The 22,183-nt window shown below is 41.9% G+C and overlaps 1 protein-coding gene, 1 long non-coding RNA gene and 1 pseudogene across 6 annotated transcripts in view; 1 reads left to right on the top strand and 2 right to left on the bottom strand.

Annotated features, from left to right (window-relative positions):
• FBXO3 (F-box protein 3) overlaps positions 1 to 6,825 on the bottom strand; it is a 33,629-nt gene extending 26,804 nt beyond the window's left edge. For 2 of the 3 annotated variants that reach the window (XM_055356551.2, XM_055356554.2), the window contains exons 1-3: positions 6,652 to 6,807; positions 2,997 to 3,086; positions 1,110 to 1,273 (exon numbers count right to left, since the gene is read on the bottom strand). In XM_055356551.2, coding sequence (XP_055212526.1) covers positions 1,110 to 1,273; positions 2,997 to 3,086; positions 6,652 to 6,755 — 358 coding nt within the window. In that variant the 5' untranslated portion in view covers positions 6,756 to 6,807. Of the gene's footprint in view, positions 1 to 1,109; positions 1,274 to 2,996; positions 3,087 to 6,651 lie in introns of all 3 variants that reach the window. The other variant, XM_004050912.4, reaches the window with a different exon arrangement.
• A 38-nt stretch (positions 6,826 to 6,863) lies between these two features.
• LOC101131881 (uncharacterized) overlaps positions 6,864 to 22,183 on the top strand; it is a 36,582-nt gene continuing 21,262 nt past the window's right edge. For all 3 annotated transcript variants that reach the window (XR_008669955.2, XR_010135460.1, XR_010135459.1), the window contains exons 1-3: positions 6,864 to 7,009; positions 8,447 to 8,598; positions 11,436 to 11,469. This is a non-coding gene — a long non-coding RNA (uncharacterized lncRNA). The remainder of the gene's footprint in view (positions 7,010 to 8,446; positions 8,599 to 11,435; positions 11,470 to 22,183) is intronic.
• LOC101132109 (transcription factor Spi-C-like) lies at positions 19,237 to 20,096 on the bottom strand (annotated as a pseudogene).

Raw genomic sequence — 22,183 nt, forward strand, 5'->3', positions numbered from 1 at the left:
ATAGCTACTGTAAGCCCTTACCTTATCATCACCAAATATCTATTTTCAGATTTAGTTTCCTCTTGAAATATTCAACCCTACATACCAAGTAAATAGTATTATTCATTTCTTCTAAGAAAAGAAGCTATTCAGAATATTAATCAAGGGTACTTTCCTTCAAAGCTCTACTCTTTCTGCCAAATCATTCTTTCTTCTACCTTTTAGCAATTCAGTTTCAAGCACCTCGTCATGCAACCGTGATTTGTATGAAAGTAATATTTGCATGGGAAATTAGAGACGAAACACAAAATGCAAAAGGAATACTGTTTCAAAAGAGTCTTTAGTTCTAAAGGGAAGAAAATATTTGAGAAGAACTGATTCCAATTTTAGCTTAGCAAAACCACACATCTATACAATGCCTTTCAGTGTAGAAATCTGAAAAAAACTTGGAGGGTAAAGCAGGTAAGTAGCAATCAATCTACAATCTGTCTATTTTCATGATCATTAATTAAATCAAATTAATGGAAATAGCTTAATATTTCTTGCCAAAATTGGACAATAATGGTGTAATAGAAAGAGCATATTCTGGAGTTGAACAGACCTCAGTTCAAATCTTAGTTCTACTATTTTGCAAATGTCAAAATAAGGATAAAAGTTTTCCTTACTCTACTAGGCTGCTCTTACACAGGTAAACACCAAGGGTCTTTCTGAATATTAGACTATCAAACATTTACTTGTACTGAAAATAGTATCAACTTGTACTGAAACTGTATCAACAGTGTTGATACAGTAGGCAAAATTTCACAATTAAAAAAAAATCTTTTAAAAGAAATCACCGTAGTTACTCTCACACAATCTTAGCATTACTACTTTCTTAATAGAAAACAAATATAAGGATAAAAGTTCAGCTTTCCCTTCTGATAAATAACCATGTGGGTCCCAAGGATGAGAAAAAACAGGGTAAGCACTAGAGTGAAGGTCCTACTTCCATGGCCAAATATGAACAGTAAATCACAGACAAAGTTGGGTTAACACAGTTGCGTAGATGACAGAGATTCAAAGTTGTTTAAACTAACCTATTTATACTAACAGTAATGGAAACGGGGAAAGGGACCCTGCATTCCCAGTACCTTTCAGAGATAAAACCATCCGAGGACACCTGGGCTCCAAATATTTCTTGAGATCATCCCAGGCCTTTTTAATAGCAGCATAATGGTCAATGTATCTTCCTACATCAGAGTAAGTATCTATGAAGAGAGATTTCCAACACTGATTCTTCTGTGTTTTCTCTTCCCTAAATAGATGAAAAACATGAGATTTAAAATCTTTTAAAATAATATTAGCATTTATTTTAGATACCTACAACATATAGGAACTTGTACTTTTCCCTTCCTTTTCATTATATTTTAGCCACAAATGAAGATCAGATAGCAAAAAGTGATATATACATAAAAAAATTTTAACAAAAGTTACTACTGGCATGGTGGAATTGTTAGGCACTCATTTTCTCCTTTTCTTTCTACTTATTTTTTTTCAGTTTTCTAATCTTTAATAAAATATGAATAGTAATAACGTACAAATTTCAACTTACTCTTAAAAATATACCAATTATAAACTTTTAAAGGCATTATGTATTGTTTTAGAGAATACTTAGAATCTTGTGATATAATAATATTAATCTAACACCTATCTACACTGAATTAGTTGAGAATCATAGAACACGAAGTTATTACATGATTCAACATTCCTATTTGGTAAAATTCCCCAAGCATTTATTGAGTGTCCCCTTAGCCACTGAGGATATAAAAAAATAAGGCACATTTTTTGCCTTCAAAAAAGGTAAGAGTCTAACCAGTGAGAAAGAATGAAGTATAAAATTAAGAATCAGAAGTGATAGAGGGTAAGGCAGCCACAGAGGGCCTCAAGGTAACATACTAACGAGCTTAGTAAGAAAGGCTTGGTAAGCCTTTGTGATGAATATAGAAGGAGGGAGAGAAGTGGGGAGAGAGAGAGAGAGACACGCCTAGGATGACTCCTAATTCTGATCTGGATGCCTGAGTGGATGATGCTGCTATGAAGACTGGGAATGCTGAAGGACAGGTTTAGGAATGGGGAAAAGAACAAATCAGGGTGGGTTTTTTTTTTTTTTTGTGGGGGTAGAAGAGGGAAGGGGAGCATCTTTTTATTAATCTAAATAATATACACATAGATTATTAAAACTAAAAAGTACCAAAGAACTTACGATGAAAAACTATTCTCCTGTTTTAAGTCCAACTCCTCAAAGGAAATCATAGGTATTTCTAGAAGTTACCTCTATAGTTCTAAATGTTTATGCCTCTAATTCTTGATTTATCAACTTCACATGTATCTACTGATACCCCAAAGGGAAACACGGGAAGATCTAGCAATACTTAAAATTCCCCTTACCCTGTTCTTTTTCCTCCCAATGTTTGATAGCTCTGTTATTAATTTTCACTTCTGTCTAAAGCTTGCAGCTTTAAATAATATGCTTAAACCTCTGCTTCTTACTTCACCAACTTTAGTCACTACCTGACTCCACTTAATCTAAGAAAAGATATCAGCATTCCTACTCATTTCTTCCACCTTTCTCAACTCCCACTTTCTGTCATCTGTACTTTGATTCTGTCAAATTTGTTAACATTTACTGAATCCAGTTAATAAGTGTGGGACAGCCAATAGAAAGGTCCAGCAGACAGTTGTGCAAACAATTCTAGACCTCAGTGGGGAAGTCAGGGAGGGAGATTCAGGTTTGGGAGTTAGGAGCATGCAGACAGTCACTATAAATGGCAACAATGCATGCAGTAGAGTTCAGAGAGGGAGAGCAGCAGTGGGCTAAGGACAGAACCTTGGCAAATACCAACATTTACTAGCAGGCACGAGAAAAGCCACCAAAGGAGATAAAGAGACAAGGGTTAGAAAGAAGAATCAGGACAAACTAGTGTTATGGAAGAAGCCAAGGGCCAGTTTTCAGAAGTACATATTCCTTGAATACTCACTCAGATATCAGCCAGTATTTTTTGCAATGTCTTCTCCACAGCGGATCATGACTTGATAGCTGGCTAAGTCTTCGACTGACATAACAACAGCTGGCAGTAACCAGATTCACCGATAGTATTAAAAAAAAGTAAGAAAACAATTTAAAAATAAAGATTAAAATATTCATTGTTTTGTTTTATGCCTTTTGTTTCTCTTATTTTTCACTTATTACCCTTATAATTACAAAACTATTTTCTAAAACCTGTTTAACATGTTAAGTAGTATAATTGCCTTGTTAGTAGTGAAACTGAGTTCACAAATAAACCCTGAAACATCTACAATTGTAATTTTTCACAAAAATATCTACAGACCATATATGCCATTGGACTTAATCTCAAATCAAGGAGTTGTCCTATGCTTATTATCAGGACAATACTCATTTCTACATATAGGAAGAAAGTTATTTAGTCATAAACAAAGGGACTTGGGTTTTTTTCCCAAGATCTGTAAGATGTATGCTACTAAATACACAGACTTTTTATTTTTGTTTTTTAAAATTTTTTACTTAAAGGAAAAAAGTATTGCCACAAAAACCACGTTTTCATTAAAGCAACTACTGGAAAGTCCACCTATAGAGGGTGCCTGAATCATAACAGTTCTGATTCAATAGTCATGGCTACACAAGTTATCAGCTGCCCCAAAACATCAAATGTTAGAAGCAAATAACTTTCTTACTATATAAAGATTTCTAACACAACAGTGTTGCAATCCTGTAAATTCTACCCTACATAATTAATTTGTAAAAAGAATGAACCTAAGATTAGGACTCTGTCCTTTCCAGAGAGAAATTACAAGTTATATTAATAGAAAGTAGGTATTCAAAGATCTCACTTGGGCAATAGCTAATCAACAGAATCTTAAATCACATCAGGTTTGTCAAGGCCATGACTAAGGTGTGTTAAAAACCAATCTATAGTAAACAAAATTGCCTTTGTTTGATTTTCAGATTTTACAGAAACATCATCCTCATCCTTTTCTGCCAAGCTCAGGAGATGCCCAAATTAACTTTTGTAAACATAGGAATCCCTCCAGTTTTGTGCATTCAGTTTCCATACCCTCTTCTTGATTCCTGTCCCTCCACTGCCCTAGGAGCTAAACGACATAAAAGAATCCAGAATATGTATGAAAGATGAATTCAATGCACATCAAGAGTGAAAACTACTGTTCTAGAGATTCTGATCCAGTCGGTTTGGACTGAGATCTGTACCTCAGGCATCTGTATGTTTAAAAAGTGCCACAGGCCATTCTGATGCACAGGTCATTCTGACGTACAGTGTGGCATTTATTCACTCCATTTCAGAATAAATCCCTCTGAAATGGAGAGGGTATCAGATCATCTCAATTCAAACTATGCAACTGATGCTACATGATTCCAGTGTACTAATCCAGTCCAACCCAATCCAGTTCAGCAAATACATACCAAAAACTTCAGAGCTTATCACTAGACTAGACCCTTGACAAAATTGGGCTGTATGGTGCAGGAAAAAAGCTGCAATACACTGGATACTTTTCTGTAGATAAAATTCAAATGGCATTCAACTCAATTTATTTCCACAGACATTTACAGAGGGATCATGTCACTTCTGTTTAAAATTGTGATTACTACCTAAAGCATTTAAAGTAAAATCTTACTTCCTCACCTTGGTTCACAAGGTCCTGCATTATCTCACCACCCTCATCTCATCACTGTCTGTGAGTCACTCCCTACCTCCAGCAACGCCAGCCTTCTGTATTTTCCACCAGGCCATGTTGTTGAACAGTACCGTTCAGCAGTCCCGTCAATCTCTGAACATACTTTTCCCTCTGCCAGAACTGCATATGCCCTGCTTCATATATGGCAGCTCCTTCCGATTTGATCACCTCTCACTTCCTATTTCTTAACAGAGCAATCTATTTCCTTCACAGCACTTAGTACCTCTTGCAATTATGCGCTTGCCCACTGGACTGTAAGCTCCATAAGAGTTGCCTTATCTGCGTTGTTCACTACTGTACCCTCAACACTTAACAGACTGGCACATAGCAAGCCCTTGGGGAAAAAAAAAATCTTTGAATAGGAAGATAAGCAAGGCAGCCCTTACAATCAAGAAGCACGCCATCTACCTGACATGGCAAATCAATTCTGCAGGAAGAAGGTAGAGAGGGCATCTTCTCCACCTTGCCAAGTTGAGAAGAGGTAGGCAAGGCATTCCAGGCAAGGTCGAGAGCTTGAGCCACAAGAAAAAAAAAAAGAAAGTGCAAGTGTGTTGTATGCTGGCAGAGGTCTGATTTGGTTAGAATGGATGGTGCAAATGTGATAGTGGTGGAGAAATAAGTCCTGGAGGACCTTAGATATACAAGCCAGATGATAAGAGCTTTCAATGCCCCAGAAGTTTAGGTTATAGTCTATAAACATAGGGGTGTCACAGGTTTTAAGGAGAATGACAACCAGATGTGTCTTGGAAAGATCACTCTGGCAGCAATCAAAAGTTGGAGACTGTTAGTTAAATTGTAAGTATTTTCTAGAAAAATAAAATTGCTAGCAGGTACAGGTAGCGACCAGTACAGGTAGTGACCAAAAACTTGAGGTATCTCTCTATCACCACTTAGCTAGGCCAACAACTATCTGTAACTCCAAGAAATCTGTATTTATAAAAAGACCTCTAATAACACAGGGCACAATCATCAAATGGCTAGAATCTAATGGTTAATCCAAAACACAAAACAAATCTCGCCCACCTATCCTAAGAGGGCGACTTTGCATCCTCTGCAAATATATACGGTAGCACAGGCAACTCACAGCCATGCCACCCCCTGTCAAGGGTGTAAACAATCCTGACAGCTGGGGGGCGGGCTGGCAGCGCCATTTCTTCCACCACCCCAGACAGTCCCAAGTTCTGAAGAAACTGGGCATTGAACCACCCTTATCAGCAACCGGTGTTTATTTCTGGAACCGATGCTAGTAATGTGGGATACCCAAGGAGTCCAGGAGAAAAGATAGTCACCGGTATGGCATCACCGGAAGTCAGTACCAAAACATAAAATCCAACATCGAACCGTAAGGAGCAATGCTGACAGCAAAACAATTCTCACGCATTGAAGTCCGAAAGTGAGCCCGGACAGCGATTCTGGCGCTGGGGAAGTCGCGCCAGGGGAGTAAGGGGTTGTCTATCTTCTCCTCTCGCTCGCCCACCTGCCCACCCCGGCGCCAGACTCCGCAGGCCCCGGACCCAGCAGAGAAGAGCGCCTGGCCGGGACAGGGGCTTTTACACAGCAGCAGGGACTGACCCCGACCGGGCGGGCACCTGCGGGGCCAGCGGGGGTCCGCGGAGCGCGGCGGTGCGGCACGAGGGCCACTACCTCCTTCTCTTGCAAGTGGGCCTCACCGAGGCCTGGGAGAGAGAGATCTCGTCGCTTCTCAAACCTGGCCCCAGGGCAGGAGGAAGACTCAGGGCGAGGCCCTTTCCGCCCCCGTCTCGCCCCGGTCCCCGGTGGCTCCGCAGGATGAGGGCGGCCCTGGCGTCACCTTCTGGTGTCGCGGAAGCTCGGGTCCTGTCAGCGGCCCCGACCCCCTTTCCCCGGGCCTCACCGCCTCCTCTCCCCATGCCCCCACCCCTGCCATGCGTGTCGTCCCATTACTTGATTAGGTCCCGATAGTCCAAAAAGGATAAGATGAGGAGCAGGGGATCGGTGGGCAGCGACTCTAGGGTCAGCGGCGCCGTCTCGGTCTCCATGGCCGCCATCTTGCCTGGCCCGGTGCAGGTCTGGCCCCGCCCTGGCCCCGCCCCTGCCCCGCCCCCACCAGCGCCCGAACCGCCCCCAGCCGCTCTCACAGGTTTGTTATGTAACCGCCGGGCCAGCCCCGCCCTCAGGGTGGGCTGAGGTGCGGCTCCCTGGAGACCCCGCCCGCTAGCCGGGAGCCAGCGGCGCAGTGCGAGTTCAGCCCGCTTTCTTCGCGCTCCGCGTCAGATCTCTCCAGCTCTGTTCTCGCATCCCGGTTCGTAAACTTGCCCAGCCCGGGACCCTTTTGTTGCCAAATCTGCCTCGGTCTGCCCAACTCCTCCTGCGAAATTTTACACTCAGTATGCAGGAAGCCTCGCTCAAAATCTGACACTCCTCCACGCCCTTGGTCCCCAAATCCATTCCTTCTCTTTGTTTTCCAACCCGAGAACCCCTCTTTTTCCCCGCTCAGCCTTCCCCACCCCGCTTGTCCCCCGCACACAGCAGGGCCGCTCCGAGACTTGTCCACTCAGCAAGAGCAGAGCTGAGAATCAGCCAGGGACGCCAGCTGAAGGCCCTTCTCCCAAATTAAGGAAATAGTTGTTGAGGGCTTAACTTCACGCCCCTCCCCGCCTTCCTAAGTGAAATGTGTACAAGGAGTGAGTCTGAGTCTCAGCCGCTGTCCCTTAATTTGGTTATCATGGCTATTTTCAGCCTATTAGGGCAATGAAAAGGGTACAGTGTGGATTTTTTCCAGCTTTAAAATTTATTTTGGCCAGGGTTTAGATCCCGCAGAGTTAAGTATCCCGCGTGTGAAGGGATGAACTGAGACTCCCAGAGGGCATAACTGGTGGAGGCACGAAGGTGTCTGCTCTTCAGCTTTGCCAAGGTGATATTAAAATGAGAGTGGGGGAAGTATAATGGGTCCATACATCACTTGCCTGATTTCTTCTTTTCCATTGCTTTTCCAAAGGTAGTATGGTGTAAGGGGCTTTGGGGAATCCAGACAGACCTGGACTTCACACGCCCGTCATTTATTTCACTACTGGTGAAATGCTGGCGTAGTTACGCCTAAGTTCTCTGAGACTGTCCCTCATCTCTAAAACCACCCCTCCTCTGGTGAACTAAGGATGGCGATAACGCTTTATGTAAAGTGCCTGGCCAGATACTCAATAAATGTTAATTTTCCAAGCTTATACATGCACCAGTCAGCAAGTTCTCCAGACATTTCCATATCCTGGAGAAAGTTTCTCTCAATTATTTGGAAGAGTGGAAGTGATATGCCCCGCCCCCAAAAAATCCATTTCTTCCATTCTTCATACCATTAATGCCTTCTATTTATGGTTTTGCTTAATAGTTATAACCCCTGCCACCCAGCCAACAAAACAGAACAACAGCAACAAAAAACTCTGCCTACGTCTCTGTGCTTCCAAATTGTTTATGCATATGCTTAGAAGAACATTTATTGAATTGGATTTCAAGTACTTGTTCTGTGTCTCTCTCGTCAAACTGTAAACTCTCAGTCTGACTCATCTTTCTAATTTCAGGGCTTAGCAAGTTATTCAACAACTAGAAAGTTTAAATTCAGGTTGAATGGATGAATGAAGACAGAATAATCATTTCTGTTTACAAGGGAACCATACCTTTTTACATAGACAAATGCTTGTAAAGGTATTTGATCCTGATTTATGTTTGTCTCCATTTTCTCCTTCAGATGGGCCGCCTGTTTTAAATCCAAAAGCTGGTAGGAGTTTCAGGTACACTGCATTTGCTTCTGCTGTCCTATTGCACTTGGACTTGGTGCAGCTATGACCTAATGCAGAAGACAAAGTATGAAGCTACCAAACTGTCAGGGCCAGAACTAAGGTGAGGCAAGAAAGCTACTTGCTTGGGGCACAAATTTAAGAAGAGGTGCCAAAAAACTGAATAATCAAATAAATAACATTTTAATGCAATATTTTTAAAAATAAAAATTAATGCAAAAAAAATTCACAGTGAACAAAATACCAAACTCTTAAACAAAAACAGGATCCCACAGTGCCATGTAAGCCATATTAGAGCCTGATGCAAAAAGAAAAACAATGCGCACCACTAAATACATGCTTTTTATGGTTTTGTTTGTTTGTTTTTTGAAACAGGGTTTCTCTGCTGTTGCCCAGGCTGGAGTGCAGTGACATGCTTTCGGCTCACTACAACTTCTGCCTCCTGGTCTCAAGCGAATTTCCTACCTCAGCCTCCTGAGTAGCTGAGACTACAGCTACACCACAACACCCAGCTAATTTTTGTATTTTTAGTAGAGACAGGGTTTCACCATGTTGGTCAGGCTGGTCTTGAACTCCTGACCTCAAGTGACCCACCTGCCTCAGCCTCCCAAAGTGCTGGGATTATAGGCATGAGCCACCGCGTCTGGCCAGGTGGAAGACTTGCTTCTCCCATGTGGCTGGGCTTACAGCTTCTGCCATGCGCCCTCAGCACCTCTTTTCCAGGCTGCTAAGCCCTGCCACTTCCTACCTCGCAAAGTGCCATCAGGTTGCCATCCCCTGCTGCACTAGCCCAGGCCCCTCTGGAGAGGTGGCTTTGGCTCAGGCTCCGCTTTTCTCCCCAGCACGGTATGAGGCATGTGGTAGAGGTTGGGGGAGCAATGCAGGTAGGCAGGACCCAGGAGAGCCCTTTCCTGGGCCGGGGCTTCCTATTGCCCTTCCCCCACCCCCTGCCACCCTGCCCCCAATACTGGCTGGAAAAGGGGTAGGTAGGAAGAGAGAGTCCAGAATTTGGCTATTCACATCCCCAGGGCTAAGCTTGGGTGGAAGAAACAGTCCCTCCAAGTTTGCTCATTGTTTTGGAAGCTGGTTTCTAAAGAGTTTCACTAAAATAGTATTTGCTTATCATTTTAACTTCTGTGGTAGATCAGAAAGCAGAAGGTTCTAAGGCCAGGCGTGGTAGCTCACGCCTGTAATCCCAACACCTTGGGGGCCAAGGTAGGCAGATTGCTTGAGTCCAGGAGTTCCAGACCACACTGGAGAGACCCTGTCTCTACAAAAAAAAAAAAAAAAAAAAAAAAAGCCAGGCATGGTGGTGCATGCCTATAGTCCCAGCTACTCAGGAGGCTGAGGTGGGAGGATAGCTTGAGCCTAGGAGGTCGAGGCTGTAGTGAATCGTGATCGTGCCACTGAACTCCAGCCTGGGCGACATAATGAGACCCTGTCTCTAAATAAATAAATAAATGTTTTTTAAAAAGAAATCAGAAGGTTCTAACAGAAGGGTTCAGATGTAGAATTTTTTTTTTTTTTAAAAAAGGCTTCTCCTTTTCTCAGGAGTAGAGAGGGACAATGCTTGAGAAATACACAGTCTTACGTGTTTCCTTTAGAACCCCAGTGGCATCTTATTTATGATGAGTAGCTCCTAGCAACAACACCCTACCTCTTGGTAATCATATCGTAGTTTCATCGGCTTTGAGGTTCCCACTGGCTGTTTAGGTAAATCCTTCAGACGTTAATTCCTATCAAGTACAAGCATCTGGGCTCAGGACTGTGAGAGATCAAGCTGAACACAGTGCCATACCTGCCCTTTAGAAAGTGACAGACACTCCCTAACGGTTTGGTTGGGGAGAGGCAAATTCAAATGGCCCTGGAGACTCATTTTCTCACCTGTTTTCATGGTTTAGCAACTCGCTGCCTCAGCAGATCTGAGTTAGCTTAGAGGCAAAACAGGATGCTCTACAAGTTCCTACTAAATGGCAGCCTAGAGGTGCCCCGAATCCCCGGCTTCCACCTCAGCATTTGTAAAACAGAGTTTAAGATCCTTCTGTATCGAACTCTGCGAGATGAACCCAGCCTAGGCACATCTCTCAGCGGGACAGGGAAGCTGGGGGCTGGGATGGATGGTGGGATGGGGAAAGGGGGTTGCTTACATGCTCCTCCTTCTGTGCTTGTATCCCCCTCCCCCACCCAAGTTGTATTTATACCACATGGCATTGGTAGTGTGTGTCTGTGGCCCCTGAAAGGCAGTCGCACGCATGAAGGTTAAACTCCACTTTGCCTCAGTGCTAAGTGTTTTTGGAACTGCCCATTGTCCAACTGGGCCTTCCCAGGGACAAAAGCATTCTCTCCCAGGGGGCCCTGTCACCCAAGCCCCAGTGTCAGCAATCCTGGTTGTGCTGAGGCAGCCCTCGCCTTTGGGAACCCAGAAGATAAAAGGGTGGGAGGATCATGGTGGGACTGCTGGGCACTAATTCCCCCAAACAAGTGTGACACCCAAAGAAAAACCCTGGGCCGCAAGACTGCCAGTGGTTGGTAAATAGGAGACCTGCCCCTGTGGAGCCCAGGAATATTCAGGAGAATTACGCTTTATGGATGAAAACAGGGAGAAGGATAAAATTGCAGGGATGAGTGGAGATTAGGGGCTGCCACTGCTACTCACTCAGAAAAGCAGCCAGGCTGATGGGGTGACACAAAAATCTGGAATGGATTTAGCTGCTCTTATGCAGCAAAACCACAGACAAACTCATGGCTAACGGGAAGCCTGGACCAGATATAAGAGATTTATAGGCACAGTTCAAGCAGTTCCAGCAGCTATACACACTAAGTTCTAGGACTTGGTTCCCTGCTCCTTCCTTAAGGGATACTTTAAATATTTCTGAATTTGCCCAACCAATGTCTGGTTTCTTTGTTTTTGTCTGTGACATGTCTCTTGCTTTTTTGCAGCCTGTATAATTGATAGGAACCTTCTGGGTGCATGGTGAGTGGATCTTCTGATAAGATACATTTAAAGTGTCCCCTGTTGGTGGCTTCTAATATGGGGCTAAGGATGTGACCAAGAATGGCCTGTAATCCTGAAGCCTGCCAAGACTGCATCATTGAAACAATGCTTCCTACCAGGTGGAGAGAAAATGCAGTATTCTTATCCGAGACGTAATAGAGGCCAGAGTGCTGAACAACACTATCCACCAGTTCCATAGCCCCATAGGGCTGGGGAAGCCACTAGTATATGGAACCTTACTGTACCCTGTTGAGGCTTAAACATGTCAGTGGCCACTATTCTTGTAGTGTCTGATATCATGAGTGGCTGAACTAGAATTGTGCCATTAGTGATACTTGGCATGCAGGCTTGGATAGATTAATTCTGGGGTTTGTTTTTTGTTTTGTTTTGTTTTGTTTTTGTTTTTGTTTTTAAAGACAAGGTCTGGCTCAGTTGTCTAGGCTGGTCTCTATCTCCTGGACTCAAGCGATCCTCGCACCCCAGCCTCCTGAGTAGCTAGAACTATAGGCTTGTGCCACCACATCCAGCTCATACTTAAAAAAAAAAAAAGAAAAAATACTCTTTATACCTTTTCTACCCTTCTCCATGCCCTAGGAGGCTGATCTTTAGGTACTCCTTCACCTGGGCTTCTTTGTTATCTGGCTTCTGGAAGAGAAAGCCAGATAACAAAGAGAGAACAATGAGAGAGAAAAGTGACATTCAGGTATTTATACATCTCCGCCTCCTGGGATTTTGGTTGGGGCTGTGTTCCTCGGTGGAGACAGCTCCTGTCAGCGCCCTCTTTCCTACCTCCAGCTCACTTAGCTCTGATGATACTGTTCCCTCCCTCCAGCTGCTAGAACTGTGCCTCTTGCTTTTTCAGGGTTGGTAACGGCTTCCCTCCCCCACCCAATTACTAATCCCTGGGCACCTCACTGTCCCGCATTGGTTCCCTTATCCGGTTCATAACTCTCTTAGTATTGTCCCCACTGAATTCTGTTTAGTTATGTTCGTTTGCATGTTTTGTCTGTTTCTTGAGAGGACTCTGACTGATATCACTTGCCCTTATCCACCAAGGCAAGCAGTACTGTAACAAACTCCCCAGGAGTACATTGTACATTGTCAGAGAGCTGAACAAATGCTGACAAAATGAGAACTGCTGGTTGGGGCCAAACATTCCACTCTCTCGATGACCTCAACACCAAATGTACTGCATGAACTCCACTGCATTCCAGCTTAGAAAAGCTGACCAAAGATGAATGGGCTTCCAAGGAAGAAGAAACAATTCAGCCACCCATCTTTTTTGGGGGCTTCTTGTGCGACAGCCCAAAAAGACATTCTATCCTCTATTAAAGTCAAAGTTCTAATCTTGTGGCCACTAGCTGCTGTTGGGATGAATGCCTAACCTCTGATTGGCCTGTTTTGGAAACATCACCCTTTATACCTGGAAATTCCACAACAGGCTTTATATACCCAATAATTAACTATATTTGAGAAGGGGACACCTATGGCAAGAAGCCTTGAAAGTGATCCAGGCATCAGTAAAGCAAACCTTGTCCTGGAGCCTCCTATCTTATTCAGATGGAATTACAGATATCAATGATCAATCACACAGTGATTACAGGCTTTGGAAATGAGACTCCACCTTCTTACCAAGGACAAGCCTGCAAGGACTTTCTTCTGCTGCTGTGCCTGAAACTAGCCCCTTCTGGAAAAAGAGAATGTCACTGAAAGGAAAAATGATGACTTTGCCACCTGACATTGTCACTTTGCATTGGGTCCTGTCTGAACTGAGATACCCAGAAAGTTCTGTAGCAATATGGAAATGGCACTTACAACCAATGGCACCTACAACTTGAACCTACAAGGTGCAAGTCTGGTCCCCAATACCTTAGCCAACTTCAGGAACAACAGGTGGCTGCCCACCCATTAGACATGGAGAGACCCACCTACTGTTAAACCTAAGCTGTTGGCCTATTGGGGCCTCTTTGACAAGACTTGCATCTGACAAGAAGCATGGTTCACTGGTGAAATAGCTTGCCTCTGAGATGGGCAAATTCCGTGGAATACCAATGCCATAAATTGCTGAGGCTCACAACGCTTGCATGCTGAATAATTGGCCAAACTTCAGGTGCTATTCTTGGCTGTAGAGCATACTGCTCCCAGATTGATGGAAATGAACCTTTACACAATATGTCAACTAGGATTCTCCAAAAAACAAATGTGAAGATAGGATTAGATTCATGAGAGATATATTCGGGGGCTGGGCAGAGGGCAGGAAAGTCTTATGAAGGATAAAAGAGAGGAAGCAGGAGTAGGCAAGGAGTGCCTTCAGACCACGATGCAGGTCTGACACCTGCGAAAAGACAAGATGAAAGAAGGAGGATTTGGCAGGGAGAGTCTCAGGTTGGACTGCAGCTATGAGAATGTCTCAGACAGGCCAGTGGAGAGTCCTTGAGCCAAAGCTGTCTGGTAGAAAGTCCAGAGACACACAGAATTGGCCTGCACTAATCCCCTGCCATGCTTAGCCATTGGCTAGGAGCAGCCCAGGGGAGGTATGGTTTTGATGCAAAAGCATGGTGAGCCGCAGACTGGCATTGTCTGTCAACTATGCTACCTGCAGCAGGAGATCTGAGTGGCATATTCCCATGGCCATCACACACAGAAACATCAGTAATAGCCTAGCTATTTAGTCAGGCCATGGGCCACCTAAAGACTGAATTAATAAAGGCACATATTAATTATGTGCCTTTGGGACATAATTATGGGATCTCCCCATTGAAAAGATTATAAGTGAAAAATCTAGAGGAAAACAGCTGCCTGAAAAGACTGATCAAGCATATATGGGCATCATGTCTACCTACCACAGCCCATTGAATCTATGCTCTAACTCACCACAGTAATGGAACCACCCAAAAGACCAGGGATACCCAACCAGGAATTCTTTCATCAACACACATAGTAGCCACTGTTACTGAAAAAGCTCATACTCTTGGCCAACTGTGCCAGTCTGTCCATCGGTGACATGATGATGTCTACAAGCCTAGTAGGTTTAGCTGTTTTGGGCTACAAGTTACACAGCACCATACTACCTTCTGCCTTGGCCAAACAACTAGGCACCAGGACTTGAGGAACAGGCAGAGGAGAGTATAATCAGAAAGAGGACACTCTCTCCTCACACTCTTTTTTTTGGAATAGCACACAGTTGAGAGTATCCAAGTACTTTAGGGGAACAGAAACCATGCTAGGTATTTCAAAAGAGATTTAATACAAGGAATTGTTACACATATATGGGAAGGTTGAAAGAGCAAAGGATGAATGCTGAGCTAATCCAGAAATCAAGACAGTGCTATGGTCTGACTGTTTGTGTCCTTCCAAACTGCATATGTTGAAATCCTAACCCCCAAGTGATGGTTTTGGGAGATGGGGCCTTGGACAGGTGATTAGGTCATTAACAGGATTAGTGCCCTTATAGAAGGAACTCCAGAAAGCTGCCTTGCCTCTTCTACCACGTGAGGGCACAGCTAGAAGGTACTATCTATGAACCAGGAAGTGGGCCCTCAGCAGTGAATCTGCTTGGCACCTTGATCTTGGACTTCCCAGCCTCCAGAATTGTGAGAAACAAATTTCTGTTGTTTATAAGCTATCCAGTCTATAGTATTTTGTTACAGCATCCTGAACAAAGACAGACTGCCAGAAATAGTTATCACCATAGGGCTGTGGAAGCGAAGGGAAAAGATCTTTGGTTATAGAACCTCAGGGCTAAAAAGAGGAGCCACCACTGGCTGGTGGTCCATGGGCTCCCTGAGGGCCTAATGCTCTGATCTCTCAAGAGAGGTCCCACGAAGTTGGCATTGAGATCTCCGAAAGAGGACACCTCACAGCTGGTGCTTGTATCTCATGGCAGGTAACACACAGCAGATGCTCAAAAACTTGAAGGTAGGGTTGCCAGATTTAGTGCACACACACACACACACACAGGCACACACAGGCTCACACACCACCACTGCCATCAGCATTACCACCACCAACAAAAAACAAGGGAAATAACTGAACTAAAATGGAAAACAAAACCCAAAAAAGTTAAATTTGAATTATTTGTACTTGCCTATGCGTATATACTTTGAAATAAAAGAAGAATACCACATAAAACATGATAAAAATCATTCTTTATCTGAAATAGCTGAAATAAGAAGCACATAAATTACCTACCTCTTTATTTATACTTCCCTGATGATTTGGCTCTCCTTAAGTTTTCTTAGTTTTGCAGAATTTGTTTATAAAATTCCTTGCATTTACTGTCTGTATTTCATTTACATTGTAACAGTTTATACAGTGTTCATAGCCAACTTATTCTTTTGCCCACTGAACATTCATTATTGAGAAAACATGCTCAGCATAGCATTATGAGCTGGTATACTGAATATCTGCTGGCTCTCACTGACTGGCTGAATTTCACAAGCTTGGGGCTATCAGTGATTTACTGACTTTTAGATGTGTGGTTATTAGAGTGAGTCTGTCACTGGTTGATTTTTCAGACCATAAGTGATCTCTAATTAATGGTGGTTACTTGTTCATGACTTGGGACTTGGACCAAATAATCATCTTTGCCTTTCTTTCCTTTTTTTTTGTTTGAGACGAAGTCTCTCTCTGTTGCCTACACTGGAGTGCAGTGGTTTAATCTCGAGGCTCACTGCAAACTCCGCCTCCAGAGTTCAAGCGATTCTCCTGCTTCAGCCTCCTGAGTAGCCAAGATTACAGGCACTTGCCATGATGCCTGGCTAATTTTTGTATTTTTAGTAGAGACGGGGTTTCACCATGCTGGCCAGGCTGGTCTCAAACTCCTGGCCTCAGGTGATCCACCTGCCTCGGCCTCCCAAAGTGCTGGGATTACAGACATGAGCCACTGCACCCTGCCTCATCTTTTCCTTTCTTGAATATGAAAAATCAGTACTTTTTCCTCTGAATCCCCACTTTTGGTCTACTCTCAGCCAAATCTGCAGTAGAGACCATATGGACTTTATTTGCGGAGGTATAGGTTTTAGTTATGTTGTGTTTAGGTTACTTAAGATTTAACTACTATGTCAGAAAAGTAGCTCTAACTGGCAATATTTTGTTGTTTACTGAAAGATATGAATAGAGGGCATTTAGGGCATCCTGACAAAGTCAACACAGGATACAGGACACAATCAGTAAATACAGGACATGTCCTATGAAGAGAGGACCTACTTGAAGAGGGTGCCTCTTGTTTGGTACTTGGACCTTTGATATGGGACAACCTCATACCTAATGCTTTGGATACTGAAAGGGGACTCTGGGGCTGGGGTTCAGAATGCCTGAGGACCTTCAGAGGAAGGCCTGCAGAAGCTGAAAAACAGCGAGAGAATCCTCCTCGCTCCCTGCTTTTCGTTCTTCTATGAGTACCTCCAAGTATCTAAAAGAAACTCAGCTTGTTAAAGCATCAGGGAAATGTAGTTTTCAGCCTTCCAGGCCCCACATCACTGAGATTATACAAGGGTAGGCCCAAGCTAAGACACAAGAAATAATTAATTAACACAAGCAACAATACCCTCCTCCCATTTAGACTTCAGGGAAGGATGGAGAGTTCTCATAACTCAGATCGAGGACACCTTGATGAACATGGACGCTGACTTTGCTTTGGATAGCTCCCATGGTGCCTTATTCCTTATATCACTCAGTTTTTGTTTTTTTTTTTGCCAAAAAGAAAAAGACAGCTTTATTCAATAAATGGTGTATGGAAAACTGAATTTTGGCAAACAGAAAAATAAAATTGGACCCTTATTTCAACACTATATACCAAAGTCAATTCAAAATGGATTAAAAACATAAAGATTCCTGTATTAGTTTGCTCAGGAAAATTGTCAACAAGAAAAAGAAAGAGAGAGAGAGAGAGAGAGAGAGAGAGAGAAAAGAGAAGAGAAGAGAAGAAAAGAAAAGAAAAAAGACTTAAACATAAGACCAAGAACCCTAAAACTACTTGAAGAAAACATAGGGAGGTCAGATGACAGCTGAAAGAAGGAAGGAAGGAAGGAAAGAAAGAGAAAGGAAAGAAAGAAAATGTAGGGGAAACATACAAGACATTGGTGTGGGTAATGATATTTTGGATTTGATCCCAAAAGCACGGACAACAAAATTAAATATAGACAAATGGTATTACATCAAACTAAAAAGCTTCTTAGTTCATGATGTGTAGCTAAAACAAACTAAAAAGCTTCTGCACAGCAAAGGAAACAATCACCAGAGTAAAGAGACAACCTATGGAATGGGAGAAAATATTTGCAAGCCAGACATCTGACAAGGGGTTAATATCCAATACATATAAGGAACTCAAACAACTCAATAGCAATGAAACAAACAAACAAAAAAGCAATTAAGGCCTGCTTTCTGCTGACCAAGTCTTCTTCCTTACCCCTCCCTAATAAGAAGGAAGAAAAAACGCAATTAAAAAAATGGGTAACTCCTCCTTAATATAGTGGTAAAATTTAAACATTAAAAAAGTTTTGGGGCCAGCTCGGTGGCTCACACCTGTAATCCCAGCACTTTTGAAGGCCAAGGTGGGCAGATCGCCTGAGCCCAGGAGTTAGAGACCAGCCTGGGCAACATGGCAAAACAATCGCTACAAAAAAAAAAAAAAAATTAGCTGGGCTTCAGCCATGTTTGTGTCACTGCACTTGAGCATGGGTGACAGAGTGAGACCTTGTCTCACAAAAAAAAAAAAAAAAGCTTTAAGTTGTAAAAATGGGTAAGATAAAAGAGAAGGAAAGAAAAAAATGTGTAAGGAACCTGAATAGACATTTCTAGTGATGTTTTTAAAGCCATGAACCCATTTTGGCACAAAGGCTTTATCATATGCAGTCATTGACAACATTTTTTTGTAAAGCCATCAGATATAAAGGTGTGAATTTTCTCACCTGAGTACATGACAAGAAAATGCTGAAATCAATATATAAATAAAATCATCTGTACTGGCACTGTTAATCTAGAAGAAGGTGGTTGCATAGAGAATAACAAGAATTTAGATCAGCTTATTGAAGTGGGAAAAGAAAAAAGAGCTTCAGAGGTAGGCTTTGCCTCTTAAAAAAATTAAAAATATAAGTCACTGTCAGTGTTGTGCTTGGGAGTTAGCAGCCAAAAACAAACAAACAAACAAAAAGAAGTCATCGTCTGTGAAAAGAAAAGAAAAAAAGAAAAAAGAAAAAGACTTCGCATCCATTGAAGTATGCAGAAAAAGAAAACAATTTTTAAAATAAAATAAAGTGGGTATAGTTAGGAGCTTAGCAATGGACATACCGAATGGAGTAATAGACCCTGGAGGCTCCAAAAGGTGGGAGGATGGCAGAGGGATGAGGGATGAAATCCTACCTATTGGGTACAATGTTCACTATTCTGGTGATGAGGATGCTACACAATATACTTCACCACTATGCAATATATCAAAGCAACAAAACTGCACTTGTACTCCTAAATCCATAAAAATAAAAGATTATCTTGGCTGACACCTCTTTAAAAAATAATAAAATAAAAAATAAAAATTTTAAAAGAGAATAGTAAGAGCAGAGCAAGGACATTTAGTCTATACTTTCAAATGGGCTTGATCATTTGAAACAATAAAGTTGTTCGTTGAATCCTCACAAAGTATTATAAAAAAGTTGTTCATTGGCAGAATTTCCCAACAAGTTAGTATAGATTACATGCTCTTTGATAAAAGCAACAATATAGTTAATTTTTTTCCTCTTTAGTATTTGCTTTAAGAGAAAAATCCTAAATTTCTTCAGAGGAGGGAAAAAAGAGAGAGAGGGAGAAATCCTTAAGACTTGTAGGGATTTTTGATTTCAGTAAACCATGAAATATGAGAGTATATTTAGCAATCACGGTGATTTAGCTCATGGTAATTGGCATATGTATAATTATAATTTGCATTACAGTTATTTAAACTGAGATATTCTTGATCAGGTTGAACACATTGTGAGTAGAAGATCTCTTTCCCCAGGAAACAGGATGGAGAGAGTCTTTGGAGAATGGCCTCACTGAAATGCTAAGTCAGCTTCCTCCAGATTTTGGTAATTTCCCCACTTCCTCTGTAATTTCTCAGTGCCCTGGCCATTTTCTGGTAAGTCACGGTCTTCTTGTTGCCTTTTGTTTTCCCCCAGAGCTCGGCAAGTTTTTCTTTGTTTTTTGATACAAACTGAAAGATGTCTTTGGTTATATCTACCCACTGAAAACAAGATGCCATCTCTGGATTACACAGGGATTCGTGAAGGTATTCAAACAGTCGGAGCTTCTTCCTGCCTTTTCCCCTTTTGTCGGAGAACAGTGGGTTGTACCAGCTGGTTTTCAGTTATGTTCTGCAGAGATTGATGAATATTTCCTTCAAAATAGAAGTCCGCAGCACTGTTAATTACCGTTCTCCAATTATAGACAGGCTCCTCTGTAGTCAACACTCCATAGCAGCTGGAATTTCCTTTGACATGAGGACGATGGTTGATTAAAGCCAGGTAATTTTTGTAATCTGGCGAGTACTGAAGATCTCCAGTTGAATGTTGCCTCAGAACCTCAAAAGCATCCTCAAATGCTTGACCCAGCTTCTCTTGTTCAATACATGTCATATTTCATTAATAAATTGACAATTCTGTTCCTTAGCAATTGTTGCAGGAAGACACTTCAACCCTTTATAGAGATGTTTCATTAATATCACAATGGTAAATTCAACGGTAGGCTATCATGAAAATAAAAAATTATTTTCCAGTGCAATGGCTCTGTCCATCAGTGTCCAAAGCAGCATCCACTGGTACACAGTGGAAATAACCTTCCTGTCTCCTGAAACACATGTCTGACTCTCCCATATCACTCAGTTTTTGAAGTGGGCTTTGTGAAACAGTGGAAGTTATCAGTGGTTAACCCACAGTTTGTGTGTGGGTTAACCTTGCAATCAAGGCTTTCTTTATGATAAATGTACCTTGAATCTTTCCGTTACCACCCCCCTTCATCTTATTTCCTTTTATTCAGGCTATCAGAACAGCTTCCTGATTACTCTCTTTCAATTACAGGCTGACATTTGTCTATTTGTTAAAAAATGTACATGTCATATACACCATGGAATACTATGCAGCCATAAAAAGGAATGAGATCATGTCCTTTGCAGGGACATGGATGAAGCTGGAAACCATCATCCTCAGCAAACACAGGAACAGAAAACCAAAAACTGCATGTTCTCACTTATAGGTGGGAGTTGAATGATGAGAATACATGGACACAGGGAGGGGAACATCACACACCAGGGCCTGTTGCGGGGTGGGGGCGAGGGGAGGGAGAGCATTAGGAGAAATAGCTAATGTATGCAGGGCTTAAAACCTAGATGATGGGTTGATAGGTGTGGCAAACCCACCATGGCACACGTATACCTATGTAACAAACCTACATGTTGTGCACTTTTATCCTAGAACTTAAAGTAAAATAAAAATAAAAATAAAAAAATACATGTCTTTAATATTAATCTTCCTAAAGCAATGCTTTCATCATGTCAGTCCCTTGCTTTCAAAAAAATCTGTTATAGCATTTTGTTGATCACAGAGTATTACCAAACCTCCTTACTTAGCAGTTTAGGCCTTCTGGAAACTTCTATTTCTTCAACAAACACTTCTTTTTATTACACAAATAATTCATAGTAATATATAAAGAAAAAATACTGTGCCTTCCCCAAGTCCCATGAAATCTTAGTTGTGTGTTTTCCTCATATAAACATAGACATATAAGAAATGTACAATGTGGCTGGGTGTGGCGGCTCACACCTGTAAGCCCAGCACTTTGGGATGCCAAAGTGGGTGGATCACCTGAGGTCAGGAGTTCAAGACCAGCCTAGTCAATATGGCGAAACCCCACCTCTACTAAAAATACAAAAATTAGCTGGGCGTGGTGGCGGGCACCTGTAATCCCAACTACTTAGGAGGCTGAGGTGGGAGAATTGCTTGAACCCGGGAGGTGGAAGTTGCAGAGAACCGACATGGCACCACTGCACTCCAGCCTGGGTGACAGAATCAGAATCTGTCTCAAAAAAAAAAGAAAGAAAGAAAGAAAAAAAATGTACAAATGTTTTTTAAAATGGTTATTCTTTTATTATTCTACAGCTTGTATTTTTAACAAATTGTGAAGTATTTTCCTTCTTAGGAAACATGCACTTACATTATCATTATTAATGACTATAAGAGTGTTCCTTAATATGAATGCATCATATTTTATTTAATCAGTCTCTTATTGTGAGAAATTTAGAAATTTTTATAATAATGCAGTAATAAATATCTTTAAACATTCATTTTTTGTGAATTGTTTCAATGAGTTATGCTCACTGCATACATTTTAGGTGTGGCATTGCTGGGTCAAAAGTTGCAGAATTTTTTAGTTTGTCAGATATTTCTAATTGGTTCCCCAAAATAGCCGCAGACAAAATATTGAGTTCCAGATGTAGAAGTAGTATAGACCACATTCTCTGACCCAAATATAGTAAAACCAGAAATGAATAATAAATATGTAATCCCCAAAGCCCAACCATTTGACCTCAAAAAACAAACAAGTAAAGGCATCCTCTTAAAAACTCTTTGGTCAAAGAAGAAATTAAAACTGACACTACAAAATTATTTGACAGGAATGACAACCAGAATGGCATATAATAATTTTTAAAAATTTTTCTGCCAAAACT

Source organism: Gorilla gorilla, chromosome 9 (assembly GCF_029281585.2).
Source record: "Gorilla gorilla gorilla isolate KB3781 chromosome 9, NHGRI_mGorGor1-v2.1_pri, whole genome shotgun sequence".
In the NCBI taxonomy this organism is placed as follows: Eukaryota; Metazoa; Chordata; class Mammalia; order Primates; family Hominidae; genus Gorilla; species Gorilla gorilla.